This window comes from Apodemus sylvaticus, chromosome 5 (assembly GCF_947179515.1).
Source record: "Apodemus sylvaticus chromosome 5, mApoSyl1.1, whole genome shotgun sequence".
Lineage (NCBI taxonomy): Eukaryota > Metazoa > Chordata > Mammalia > Rodentia > Muridae > Apodemus > Apodemus sylvaticus.
The window spans coordinates 103231473-103243558 of NC_067476.1; the positions used below are offsets into that span (position 1 = coordinate 103231473).

The following is a 12086-nucleotide window of genomic DNA, read 5'->3' on the forward strand; positions in this document are numbered from 1 at the left end:
CCACCTGTCTCACGATTGGCCGAGACTCTGTGGGCCCTGCCCCTCTTGGGCGGTACTTCGCGCTTGGGCGCCGGCGTCCGCTCGGCGGGCCCCGCCCCTGCTGGACGTTTGCAGGCACCCGAGAGGGAGCGTTCAGAGAAGTGAGAGGGTGGAGCGAGGCCAGGAGGCCCGCCCCACAAGTCTGAGGATTGGTTGACACCTTAGTGGGACCCGCCCCCTTGGGCGAAGCTGGGGCTGCGGTCCGGAGGCGCGTGGGACGGGCGGGGCAGTCTGTGGCTCTTGCAGTGCCCGTGGCTGGGTCTGTTCGCTGGACGCCGGCCAGGGATGCTTCCGCCGGACCGCTGTGTGGGTCTTGGGTTGTGGCGGAGGGATGGCGAATGTGCAGGTGGCCGTGAGGGTCCGGCCTCTCAGCCAGCGGTGAGTCTGACAGGAGGGGGCGCCTGAGGGGTCAAGTGAACTGAGAGGAGCGCGAGATCCCTGCCCTCCCCTGGGTGGACTGGCGCGGAGGGAAAAAAAAATAAATCAAACATAAATTATCCCGGGGACTCGGGTCCACAAGGCCTGGAGGGACGGCTTCGCATCCTAGGAGATAGCGATTCCTGTGTGGCTCCAGGGGTCGCTGCCCTGAGTGCATATCCGTGGTGACTTGCCAATTAGAGTTTAACCTGGCTTGGGTCTTGGTGCACCTAGTAGGGTCTTTCTCTCGGAGTATGACACGAGGAGGTACAAAAGGATGGGCAGACTCCACTCCTTTTGGTGTTCTGGGAGTAGCCAAGTGAGGACTGGAGGCTGTGTGTTCCTATATACATACACATGGAGTTGCTCTATGAGGTCGTAGGAAAGAAGAATTCTCAGGATATGGAAGGGAAATTGAGGCCCAGAGAGACTACGGTTTCAACCCGCACTCAGCAGTTGATGTGATTTAAAGACTGGTCTGTGACATAGGGGAAGTTTCTCCAAACATCTCTTCTTGGCATCCTCAGTGCTGGTTCCTTTTTTTTTTTTTTTTTTTTTTTTTTTTTTTTTTTTTTTTTTGGTTTTTTCAAGACAGGGTTTCTCTGTCTAGCCCTGGCTGTCCTGGAACTCACTCTGTAGACCAGGCTGGCCTCGAACTCAGAAACCCACCTGCCTCTGCCTCCCAGAGTGCTGGGATTACAGGTGTGCGCCACCACTGCCCGGCTTCAGTGCTGGTTCCTTGTGCAGGAGCCTGATTCTGCACCTCAGCCCCTGAGGCGTCCAATGTGAAGCTGCATACTTGATCCTCTTTTCCTCCCACTTGGGTAGTCAGAGAAGGCTTTGCACAAGAGTTGGTATCCGAACTGTTCTGAATGATCTTTGAGTTTTCTGACAAGTAAGGAGAAGTGCACGGTTCTCTAAGACCAGGAAGAGAAAGCAACGTTTAGGCTCTTAGGGTGTGGATGGAAGCCTTGCACACCTGCTTGGATTGAAGCGGAGATTGATAGGTAATAAAAATGGCAGAGTGTGGTTCTAGACCAGACGACATGTATTGGAACTACTAGATTTTTTGGGGAACAGAGGTAAAAAACAGGCATTGTCTCCTATGACAAAAATGGGATTAGGTCTGCCCTTTAGAGGCCATCTGCTTTGAAAAGTTTTGACAGAATGAGAGCAGTGAGATAGTAGGAACACAAAAGAGTGTACCCCAAATTGCTGTGTTTTGGTTGGTAAATGGCTTTTAAACATCTGGCTTTACATCACTGCCTGTGGTGACTCAGGGCTGGGGGCTTCCTGGAAGTAGCTGCTGTCCAGGAGGAAGTAGCGCCAAGAGAACTTATTCTTTCCAAGCTGTCTTTTAGGGTTCTTAGGATAGCAGCATCGACCCTTTACTCTTAACTTTTAGTTCCTTGGAAACCAGGAATTTCAAATAGCATGGATTAGATTAAGAAAATGATGTTGAAACTCCTTTGTTACTTGCAGTCACTGCTAAGAATAACATATCTCATCCAACAAAAATGAAAAACAACCAGGAAACTTACTTTTAGCATCAGTGTAGAGCCTTGAGAGTAAGTGGTAGACTGTCAAGCCTCCTGATCTCCAGGAGTGAGCAGATTTTTAGCAGGCTCCCTGTTCACAACCATAGATTCAGAGGCAGTTATATAAACAGTGTGATCTCAGACAAGAAGTTCAGACCAGACCATTCTTCAATTTCCACAGAATTCTGCAGAGATAGTGGCACCGTTCATTGAGGCTGTTTTGCATGTGTAGAATCTGCTGATTATGTAGTCTGTACTAATATTCAAATAAATCATCAGCACTGATAATTGTACTTGTGAACGAACCATTAAAGTCACCTAGCCAAAACTAGCATTATTTTTTCCAAATGAGAACATTGTCTTATTTAAGTTCTAAAAGCAGGATTTGACTTGCTACACCATGCTGTTCCTTTCTGAGCTGCTCAAAATTATTCCTTTTTTTTTTTTTTTTGGTCCTCCTTTGTCCTATAGGGCTAGAGATGACCTTGAATAAAATAGCAGCACAGAAGGAGTTTTGAAACCCTAGCCTTGACCTCAGTCGTTTGTCACTGTGAGATGCTGTCCTTGTCTATCTAGACTCATTCACCGTAGAAGAACATCTGCCTATTCTGCACTCTGCCCCCACTGTCCTATACTTTTCACAGGATGCATTAATTTCCACAACTTTTTTAGGGCTCTTAGGATACATGAGAATCAGTCTCAGAAAATTAAACAAAAAGCACTTTTTCTCATTTAACTTCTGTTCTTATTTCTTAGGGAGACCAAAGAAGGGGGAAGAATTATTGTGGAAGTTGATGACAAAGTGGCAAAAATCAGGAATGTAAAGGTAAGCCTGAAGTTTTGCTTTTTTCCTAATTAAGAACTATTAGGTGGCCTCTTGGGGTGAATATGTTTAATATATGAAAGAGCAGGAGATGGAAGAGGATAATAGAGGAAGCTTGGACCAGTCATAAAGCAAGTAAACAACAAGAGAATTGTGTTTGGATGCCAGAAGATGTGGTATTTTGGTCCATGATCTGGTAACTAGAATAGTGCCACTCTTTTGGAAAGTGATTAGTAGCTGCTTTGAAACTAACCCCAAGGATGTAATATGGGCCATAATTATCTTAACTAGTGCCAGGGGCGATTTCTGTGTCTTTGTAATTCACCTGGACACCAGTTAACTTTATTTTGATCCCCTCAACTGATATTACTTTATCCATGGCATCCTTAGGAATTTTAGCATTTACCTGATAATGTAGGGTTTGTTTTTGGCCATAATGTGGTCCAGACATCAGACATCAACCTTTAGATCCCAGAAGGCCACTAGCCTGAGTCTTGTTGCAGATTTTCTTCTACAACCCTATTTAATTTTGGAGCACAATTGGACAGGCACAGGGAACTAACTTCCTTCCCTCCTCCTCACCCTCTCCTAGAGTCAACTTCCTCCACCCTTCCTGATGTGGACGATGAATGCGTTTTCCTTTTGTAGACCTTGAACAGTGGAAAGAAGCCAGGGAGGTGACCACATGACAACTGCTGTAGTTAGCTTCTGGTATAAGCTAGCATTGCCAAGAACTGACGAAGCTGAGGCAGAGTAGAGGTTATCTAGACCCCAGTCTCAGAGCTATGCCCTCTCTTGTGTAACTTCTGTGATGTGATTTGTTTCCTCTTAACATTAGCTCTTGAGAATGGGTCCTGCCAAAGTTTAAACAGGAACTCCAGGCAGACAAAGGACCTTTCATTGCCTGCCTCCTCTTACTTATCTCTCTTGCTAATCATCTCAGCGTACTTTGGGGACTGGAGAATAAGCTTGGCCAAGAGCAAACTTTAAAAAAATGCTTATTTATTATTTTATGTGTATGGGTGTTGTGCTTACATGTATGACTGTGCACCACATGTGTACCTCGTGCTCGAGGAGATCAGAAGAGGGCATCAGATCTTCTTTTCGGGCCTGGAGTTACAGATGGTTATGAGCCACCACATGGGTGCAGGAATCAAACCTGGGTCCTCTGGAAGAGCAGCCAGACTCTGAGCCGTCTCTCCAGCCCTGAAGAACAAATTTTAGTTTTCTCTCTACAAACCTTGGCTGTTGGCTTCCCTAAAGTCGGTTATCTATGAACAGGCTCTGATTCATGACAGCCAGGGTTTTCTGTAGTTTCTGAGTAGCTAATGTCAGAGTTGCCTTTGCTCTTTCAAACTTTATTCTTCTATAAAATGTGTATTTGGAATATATATCCCCTTAATCTTTACCTGGACACTCTTAGTGCTGAGTTCTCCTCAAGGAGCATTCCTCTGTAAGCCTTGCTTTCCCTCCTGGAGGCTGGCAGAGGGCAGTGGAGCAGCCAGCACACAAAACATGCCTACAGACTACTGTGCTGCTGTAGCATCTGCCCATTTTATATTTGTGAAGTAGGAATTAGTGGTGTCCATTCTTGAGATTTTTTTTCTACTCTCTGAAGAAGATAAAGGAAATCTTTGCAAGAGACGTGGTTTCATAGGAAGACCATTGTCACCTGAAAGCCAGGGTTTACATTTAAATAGTAAGACTAGGCATTTCTGTGAAGAATGTCATTCTCCCCAGTACCGAAGACTCAGTGCAATTCCAAGTTTTGGCCCTACCCTCCTCTGCCTTCGGCCACTGGATTGTTCCTGGTTGTTCTATCTAATACTATTTCCAAGACACTGAGGGTAGATTCCTGTAGGACCTGTCAATGAAAGCTCCAGATTGATGAAATCTCTTGGACCCAGGGACTGTACTACTCATATGCTGTCAGTATCCTCTGCAGACATCCATAGAGAAGAAGTGAGTGAGGAAGATATATATCCCTTACAGGATTTCTCTCCTGAGCCGTCCTATAGCTCATGTGTTTGTAAAAAGGAGACATGTTAGTGTCGTAGTCATATTTAGTTCTCTGGGTCTCTATTTGTTTCTAGTGAGATGGAGAAAAGTGTGTTCTCTCTTCTTTTTTAAAAACATATTATTTATTTGTTTTTATTTATATGAGTACACTGTAGCTGTCTTTAGACACACACCAGAAGAATGGATCCGATCCCATTACATATGATTGTGAGCCACCACGTGGTTGTTGGGAATTGAACTCAGGACCGCTGGAAGAGCAGTCAGTGCTCATAACTGCTCTTCTTTTATGGCTTCCAGTGGTTAGTCCAGGTCTCTGTAATTACAGGAGAACATAGTCAAGATCTCCTGTCCAGGGCTGGAGAGGTGGCTCAATGGTTAAGAGCACTGACTGCTCTTCCGAAGGTCCTGAGTTCAAATCCCAGAAACCACATGGTGGCTCACAGCCATCTGTAATGAGATCTGGTGCCCTCTCCTGGAGTGTCTGAAGACAGCTACAGTGTACTTACATATAATTAATAAATCTTTAAAAAAAAAAAAAAAAGCTCCTGTCCAGATTCCAGAGATACAACAAGGAAGACATTGGATTCTGTGCTTAATTTTAGGTGGACAGTCGACCAGAGAGCTTTGGAGACACCCGGGAGAAGGTTGTGGCATTTGGCTTTGATTACTGCTATTGGTCAGTCAACCCAGAGGACCCTCACTATGCATCTCAGGAAGCGGTAATGTCATTTTCCCTTCATTCTCCTTTTTACAAATGTTTGCTGTAAATTTACTTTTCAGTTTATTATGGCAGTTGCAGGCTGGAAGTACTCTAATTAGAACTTTAATATTTAGAAAATCTCAATGCAAACTGGTTTTCAAGGAGAAAACTAATTGTGGACAGTTTAAAGTTATTTCCATAAGAGCATTGTCGCCTCAGTTTTTATAACCGTATAGTTATAGCATGGAATCTGTAGATTAGCATAGAATCTCAGTGATGGCTGTTATTTATGATCCATTGGTTAGTATGGTAGTGAGTGGCAGTTTTTTGAAAAATGATTCCAAAAGGTGGGAAAAGATGGCTTGGTGGAGGAATAGGAGCTTCGATAATGTCCATTTCCAATTTGGGCCTCATTGTGATTCGTGTGGGGTTTAGTGCAATTAGTCTTCTGCTATTGTAATAGATCATTAGGGCTCACCGTAAACATGGCCTTGAATTGGGTGCAGCAGGACTGAGGAATCCTAGAGGCTGATATCTCATTAGGATCTTAAATGTGTACTTGAGCTCCCACACAGAATCTGAAAGGGATAGTCAGATAGTTTTCCAGACTGTAAGAGTGTATAGAGGTCAGTTCCAAAGCTCTACTGGCTGAGGATTGAGAGGACTGAGGTGTTGTTGGTTATCTTCTCAGTGCCTTGTAGTTTTTGTCTATCTCTTTCTCAAGTTGCCCAGGCATCTAGAGATCTGGCCAGTGCATCTTTAGGGCTTCTTTGTTTCTGGGGGGCAGTAGCAATGTATTGTATTGCATTGGTTGAACACTGTAGAAGGTTATGATTTCAGCCCTCATATGATAGCAAGCCTTGCTAGACCACAACCAATCATCCTCATACTGGCAGTCATTAAGGTACTTCGTGACAGTTTAACCCTAAAATTGAGAACACACACACACACACACACAGAGAGAGAGAGAGAGAGAGAGAGAGAAGGCATGGTGGCACATGCCTGTGCAAAGTTGCATGATGAATCTGTGACTATAAATTACCCTTTTCAGAGTTATGGAATAGTATTTTAGACCTTAATTTTAATTATTTGTGTGTGTGTGTGTGTATGTGTGTGTGCACATGAGTGCAGTACCCTGGGCCTGGCTGGATATAGATGCTGGAAATCAAACTCAAGTCCTCTATAAGAGCAGTATGGGTTCTTAACCTCTGAGCATCTTCCCAGTCCCATGGGTCTTTGTTTGTTTGTTTTGTTTGTTTGTTTGTTTGTTTTTTGGTTTTTTGAGACAGGGTTTCTTTGTGTAGCCCTGGCTGTCCTGGAACTCACTCTGTAGACCAGGCTGGCCTCGAACACAGAAATCCGCCTGCCTCTGCCTCCCAATTGCTGGGATTACTGGCATGCACCACCGTGCCCGGCTGGGTCTTTGTTTTTTGATCCTAACATGCAATATATGTTAGGCATCTGCCTACTGGTATTGGGGACACTTCCACTGAGATCTTCAAAGATTCAGGAAAGTTACCACTGGATAGAAGACATTGGTCTTTTCCTTCCTTCCTTCCTTCCTTCCTTCCTTCCTTCCTTCCTTCCTTCCTTCCTTCCTTCCTTCTTTCCTTCTTCCTTCCTTCCTTCTTTCCTTTCTTTCTTCCTTTTTTTTTTTTTTTGTTTTTTTGTTTTTTTGTTTTTCAAGACAGGATTTCTCTGTATAGCCCTGGTTGTCCTGGAACTCACTCTGTAGATCAGACCTTGAATTCAGAAATCCACCTGCCTCTGCCTCCCAAGTGCTGGGATTAAAGGCATGTGCCACCACTGCCTGGCTTTGGTCTTTTCATTAACAGAACATATGAGCATTCTAAGAGCTTTTCAGGCCATCTAAGAGGGTGGTACATGTATCTGTAATGTGTGTGTGTGTGTGTGTGTGTGTGTGTGTGTGTATGTATGTTACTACCATTTTTGTGGTAGCATATCATATAATGAAGTACTTGTTAAGGTAATTATGTTAAATGCCCACCTCGTAGGTAGAATGTGAGTTTCTATGTGCTGTGGCTCAAATCCTGAATGACCGGTCTCTCACAGCACATGGAAGCAAGTGCACACTTTTTCTACCCCTTCTTTGAAGCAGGGTATTCTTCCTGGGACCAGCATGCTCCACTTGGGAAACTCATCTAACTTCATCCTGGTGATGAGCCAACTATTGGTGTGGGAGTTCTCTGCTCACACACAGTGCATTTGCCCTATTGTATATTTGTAAAACTTCCTCAAGGAATTTTAGCTCAGCCCTACCCACCAAGAACAGCAGTGGCTGTTCACAACAAACTAGACTGAGTCAAAAAAAAAAAAAAAAAAAGCATGCCCTGCCCTTTGCAAAGCAATCACCACTACTCTCCTGGTAATCTTCATCTTAAAAATAGTTTGTTGTTTGGCTAAAATACATTACCCAAACCAGTGTAACTTTTCAAGATTAAAAATTGTATGGGTAGCCGGGCAGTGGTAGCGCATGCCTGTAATCCCAGCACTCTGGGAGGCAGAGGCAGGCAGATTTCTGAGTTCGAGGCCAGCCTGGTCTACAGAGTGAGTTCCAGGACAGCCAGGGCTAAACAGAGAAACCCTGTCTCGAAAAAACCAAATCCAAAAATCAAAAAAAAAAAAAATTCTGTAGATAAGTAGCTTTTTCTCTCTCTAACCACTGAATCTAAAACTGAAATTACAGTAGTGAAATGATGTGGTTGCTAGTGTTTTTATAGTTCTTTGGTCTTCGTAGTACACTGAATCCCAAACACCACACAATACTATAAGCCTTTCAAGAGGAGAGAGAGAGTGGAAAGAAAACAGAGAGAAGGGAGAGGAAGTGGGAAGGGGAGGAGAAAGGGAGGGAGAGAAAAAAAGAGATAACAGATTTCTTCTGCTTTGGGACTTTACTCTGAGAATGTCAGAAACCTGGAGAGAGGCCTGGGAGAGGAACCATACTTTTGTAGAACATGATTGTGTCTGAAGGATGCAGTAAAGAAACCATCAGGGTGGCTGCTCCATGATAAGGGAGCATGTTTTTTATTGTGGATAATAGACCATCCAGAGGCATCTGGAAGGGTCCAGGCAGAGAGAGTGTGATAACGCTGTGCAGGAGGTGAGAAGGGCCAGGAGGCTATCATGTGGGCTTTGAAATGGGTTCATGACGAGGGACTGAAGGAGCCTGGGAGCCAGTATGGGTTTTATAGGCAGCTTTAGGCATATGTCAATGGAGAGCCATGTCTTTCCTGCCAGAGGCAAGGGAAATAACTCCTATTGTTGGATGGAACTGTTGCCCAAGATCCTGAGGAATGCTGGCTTTTATCCAACCAGCCCAGATTGTACCAAGCCAAGACTCATTTCTGGACATATGCACTATCTAAGACCTAATAATGGTTAAAGGACTATACTGCAGGAACCAAGAGAAAAACTGCCATTACAGCACACCTCATGTGCATTTGTATGTGATTGTTTAATGACAGAATATTGACCCAAACATGCAAAGATGGGCAATAATGCCAAGTACAGAATGTGATAAGTTTACAGTTTGCAGAGCATAGGAACTAGCTGGTCTACATGTCCATTAGAATAGAACAGATTTTAATTAATTTGCAGAGAATTATGTATTGTTAAGATGTAAGGAATAGTTTATGGAGAGTTTTTGAAATATTTTTTTGGTTTTTTTTTTTGGATTTGTTTTTTTCGAGACAGGGTTTCTCTGAATAGTTCTGGCTGTCCTGGAACTCACTGTAGACCAGGCTGGCCTCGAACTCAGAAATTCGCCTGTCTCTGCCTCCCAGAGTGCTGGAATTACAGGCGTGTGCCACCACTGCCTGGCTTGAGTTTTTGAATTCTTATATGTGTGGTAGCTAAGTGGATTTCCAGGGTATTGAGTTGGGTGCTCACTTATGTATACCAGTAATGCCAGGAGCCTGAAAGTCTCAGGCCAATATGGGCAACACAGAGACCTGTCTCAAAAAAAAAAGTAAGTAAATAAAACAGTGTATTAATAATAGAAAAAGTTCTAGACACCATTCAAGGTATTTTCCGGGTGTGTGCTCTATTGTATATGCCCAAGGATGACTTCAGATCTTTCTTCCATTATTATATTTCACCTTTATTTTGCTTTTTATGATTTTAAAAATGTTTTATTTAATTTACCATGTAGGTGGGTATAAATAAAGAGGTCAGAGGACAACTTTGTGGAGTCTCGTCTCTCCCTCCAACTTAACTTGGGTTCCAAGTCATCAGTCTCGTAAGGCAAGCACTTTTCTGCAGTGCGCCATTTCACCAGCCTTCCACCTTTATCTTTGGAGATACTCTTTTTTTTTTTTAAAGATTTATTTATTATTTATTATATGTAAGTACACTGTAGCTGTCTTCAGACACTCCCAGAAGAGGGCATCATATTCCATTACAGATGGTTGTGAGCCACCATGTGGTTGCTGGGATTTGAACTCAGGACCTTCAGAAGCTCATTGATTTGGCTAGGCCAAATTTGGCTAGCCAGTAAGCTTCAGCTTGTCTCTGTAGGGGCTGAGAAGGGGACTATGGGTGGCTACAGGCATGTCTGCTGGGCTTTTTACATGGGCTCTAGAGAGCTGAACTCAGATCCGTTTGCTTGTCTGGCAGACACTTTACTGACTGAGCCATTTCACCAACCCAAGACTTTTTTAAAATATATTTTTATTTTACTTATTTTTTTCTTTTTAGAAATTTTGAGACAGGATCTCAGGTATCTCAGGTTGGCCCTTGGCTTCAATCTACATGCCTTTGTGGTTGACCTGACTGGGTGACTAGGAATGAAGAAAGGACAGACACAGGATGCAGAAAAGCTAGGATTGCAGGATCATGTGCTGTGATGGAATTGCACCAGCAGCAGCCGGAAGTCTTATCAAGTTCATTTTCTCCATCTGAACCAAGGAAGTGGTTTATTATACACAACTGAATGATGAAGCATGTTTGGCCAGACTTAGGAAGAGGTTTCTATGGGGAAGTAATTTCAGGCCGTAGTCATCCAGGAGGAGGAAGCTTTGTTGGAGATGAAGACTGTCATTTTTAACATCCATACTTGGACCAGATGAAGTCTTTGCCATTACCATGGGTCTGACATTGGGGTCCTTGACATGGCTGTGTTCCTGTCAAAATACACATTCACTCAGGATTTTACCCACTCCCCAGAGGTCTTGAACCTGCTTTGTAACAGAAGACCTGGAATTTCTGATTTTCCTGCTTTTGCTAGGATTACAGGCAAGCACCACCAAGCCTGCTTTTAAACAGAGATGGGGATCAAACCTAGAGCCCCATGCATGCTAGGCAAACACTCTACAAATTAATGTATAATATGTATTCCTAGAAACTTATTTTAAAGGTGAAGACTAGACAGAAATCATTAAGTCAGTCTCTTTCACACACATGCATGCACACATGCAATTTTTGCAAATACAGAATTGTCCTTAAATTTCAGGGAAATGTTTGCTGCTTGTGGTTTTGGTAGGTAGGCACCATGAACTGCAACATAGATGTCTCAGCCTAGCTGGTAGTCTGTTTTCTGCTGCTTCAAAAAGGTAAGGAGGGTATGGGGAACAGGCTAGCCTTCTCTTCTTTTACGACTTTGGAATCTACTGAACTTGGAGAGTAAATGAAAACATTGGGAAAAGAATAAAGGTGGGGAAAGCAGCAGAAACCAAAAAGCTATTTTGGAGGTACAACAGGAGCAGGAAATATAAAGGACAAAAATGGAGTGGAATGGAGATTTCACTGAACAGCAGACACTGTTAGAATAATATTCCTTTGTAGAGTGGTTATATCTTCATTTAAGGGCAGCTGTGAGCACTGAGAGAGCGAGCAGCTTCTTAAGGTCTCACAATCGAGTGATAGCACCAACAGTCAAATCCTTGACTGGTGACAAGCAGTGTCTAGGCCTGCGCACACAGCATCCTTCACAGTTTTTTCCTGTATTTCTAGTGCCACATATCCTAAATGACCTGGTAATAATTAGTAAATTAATTGTTCAATTAATAATTCGATGGGTGACAGGTAAGATAAAACTTCCTTCTTTGTTCAGAGACTGTTTTGGTTTGGTTTTAATTACATGTTTACAGTGTGAGCATATGTGAAGAGGGTGTTGGATCCCCAGGAGCTTGGGTTCCACATGGGTTTGAGCAGCATGATGTGGGTGCTGGCAATTGAAACTGTGTCACTTTGCAAGAGCAGGCAAGCACTAGGGCTGGAGGAATGGCTCAGCCATTAAGAGCACTTGTTGCTCTAGCCAGAGGACCTAGATTTGATTCCTAGTACCCCACATGGTAGTTCATAACCATCTATAACTCTAGTTCCAGGAGATCCAAAGACCTCTTCTTTCTGGCATCTGAGAGTACTAAGCACAGACATGCTTACAGGCAAAACACTCACACACATAAAAATAATAAAATGTAAAAGCAAGCATGGACTTTAATCTTTGTTTTTTGTAGCATTCAGAATTGATCCTAGTACTTTTAATGTGCCAAGCACACAATTCTGCACAGATCTACATTCCCAGGATCAC

At 43.4% G+C, this 12086-nt stretch overlaps 1 protein-coding gene across 2 annotated transcripts in view; it reads left to right on the forward strand.

The window, feature by feature from the left end:
• The first annotated feature begins 232 nt into the window (after positions 1–232).
• Stard9 (StAR related lipid transfer domain containing 9) overlaps positions 233–12086 on the forward strand; it is a 140767-nt gene continuing 128913 nt past the window's right edge. For both annotated transcript variants that reach the window (XM_052183314.1, XM_052183313.1), the window contains exons 1-3: positions 233–417; positions 2751–2820; positions 5439–5555. In XM_052183314.1, the coding sequence (XP_052039274.1) occupies positions 371–417; positions 2751–2820; positions 5439–5555 (234 nt within the window). In that variant the 5' untranslated portion in view covers positions 233–370. The remainder of the gene's footprint in view (positions 418–2750; positions 2821–5438; positions 5556–12086) is intronic.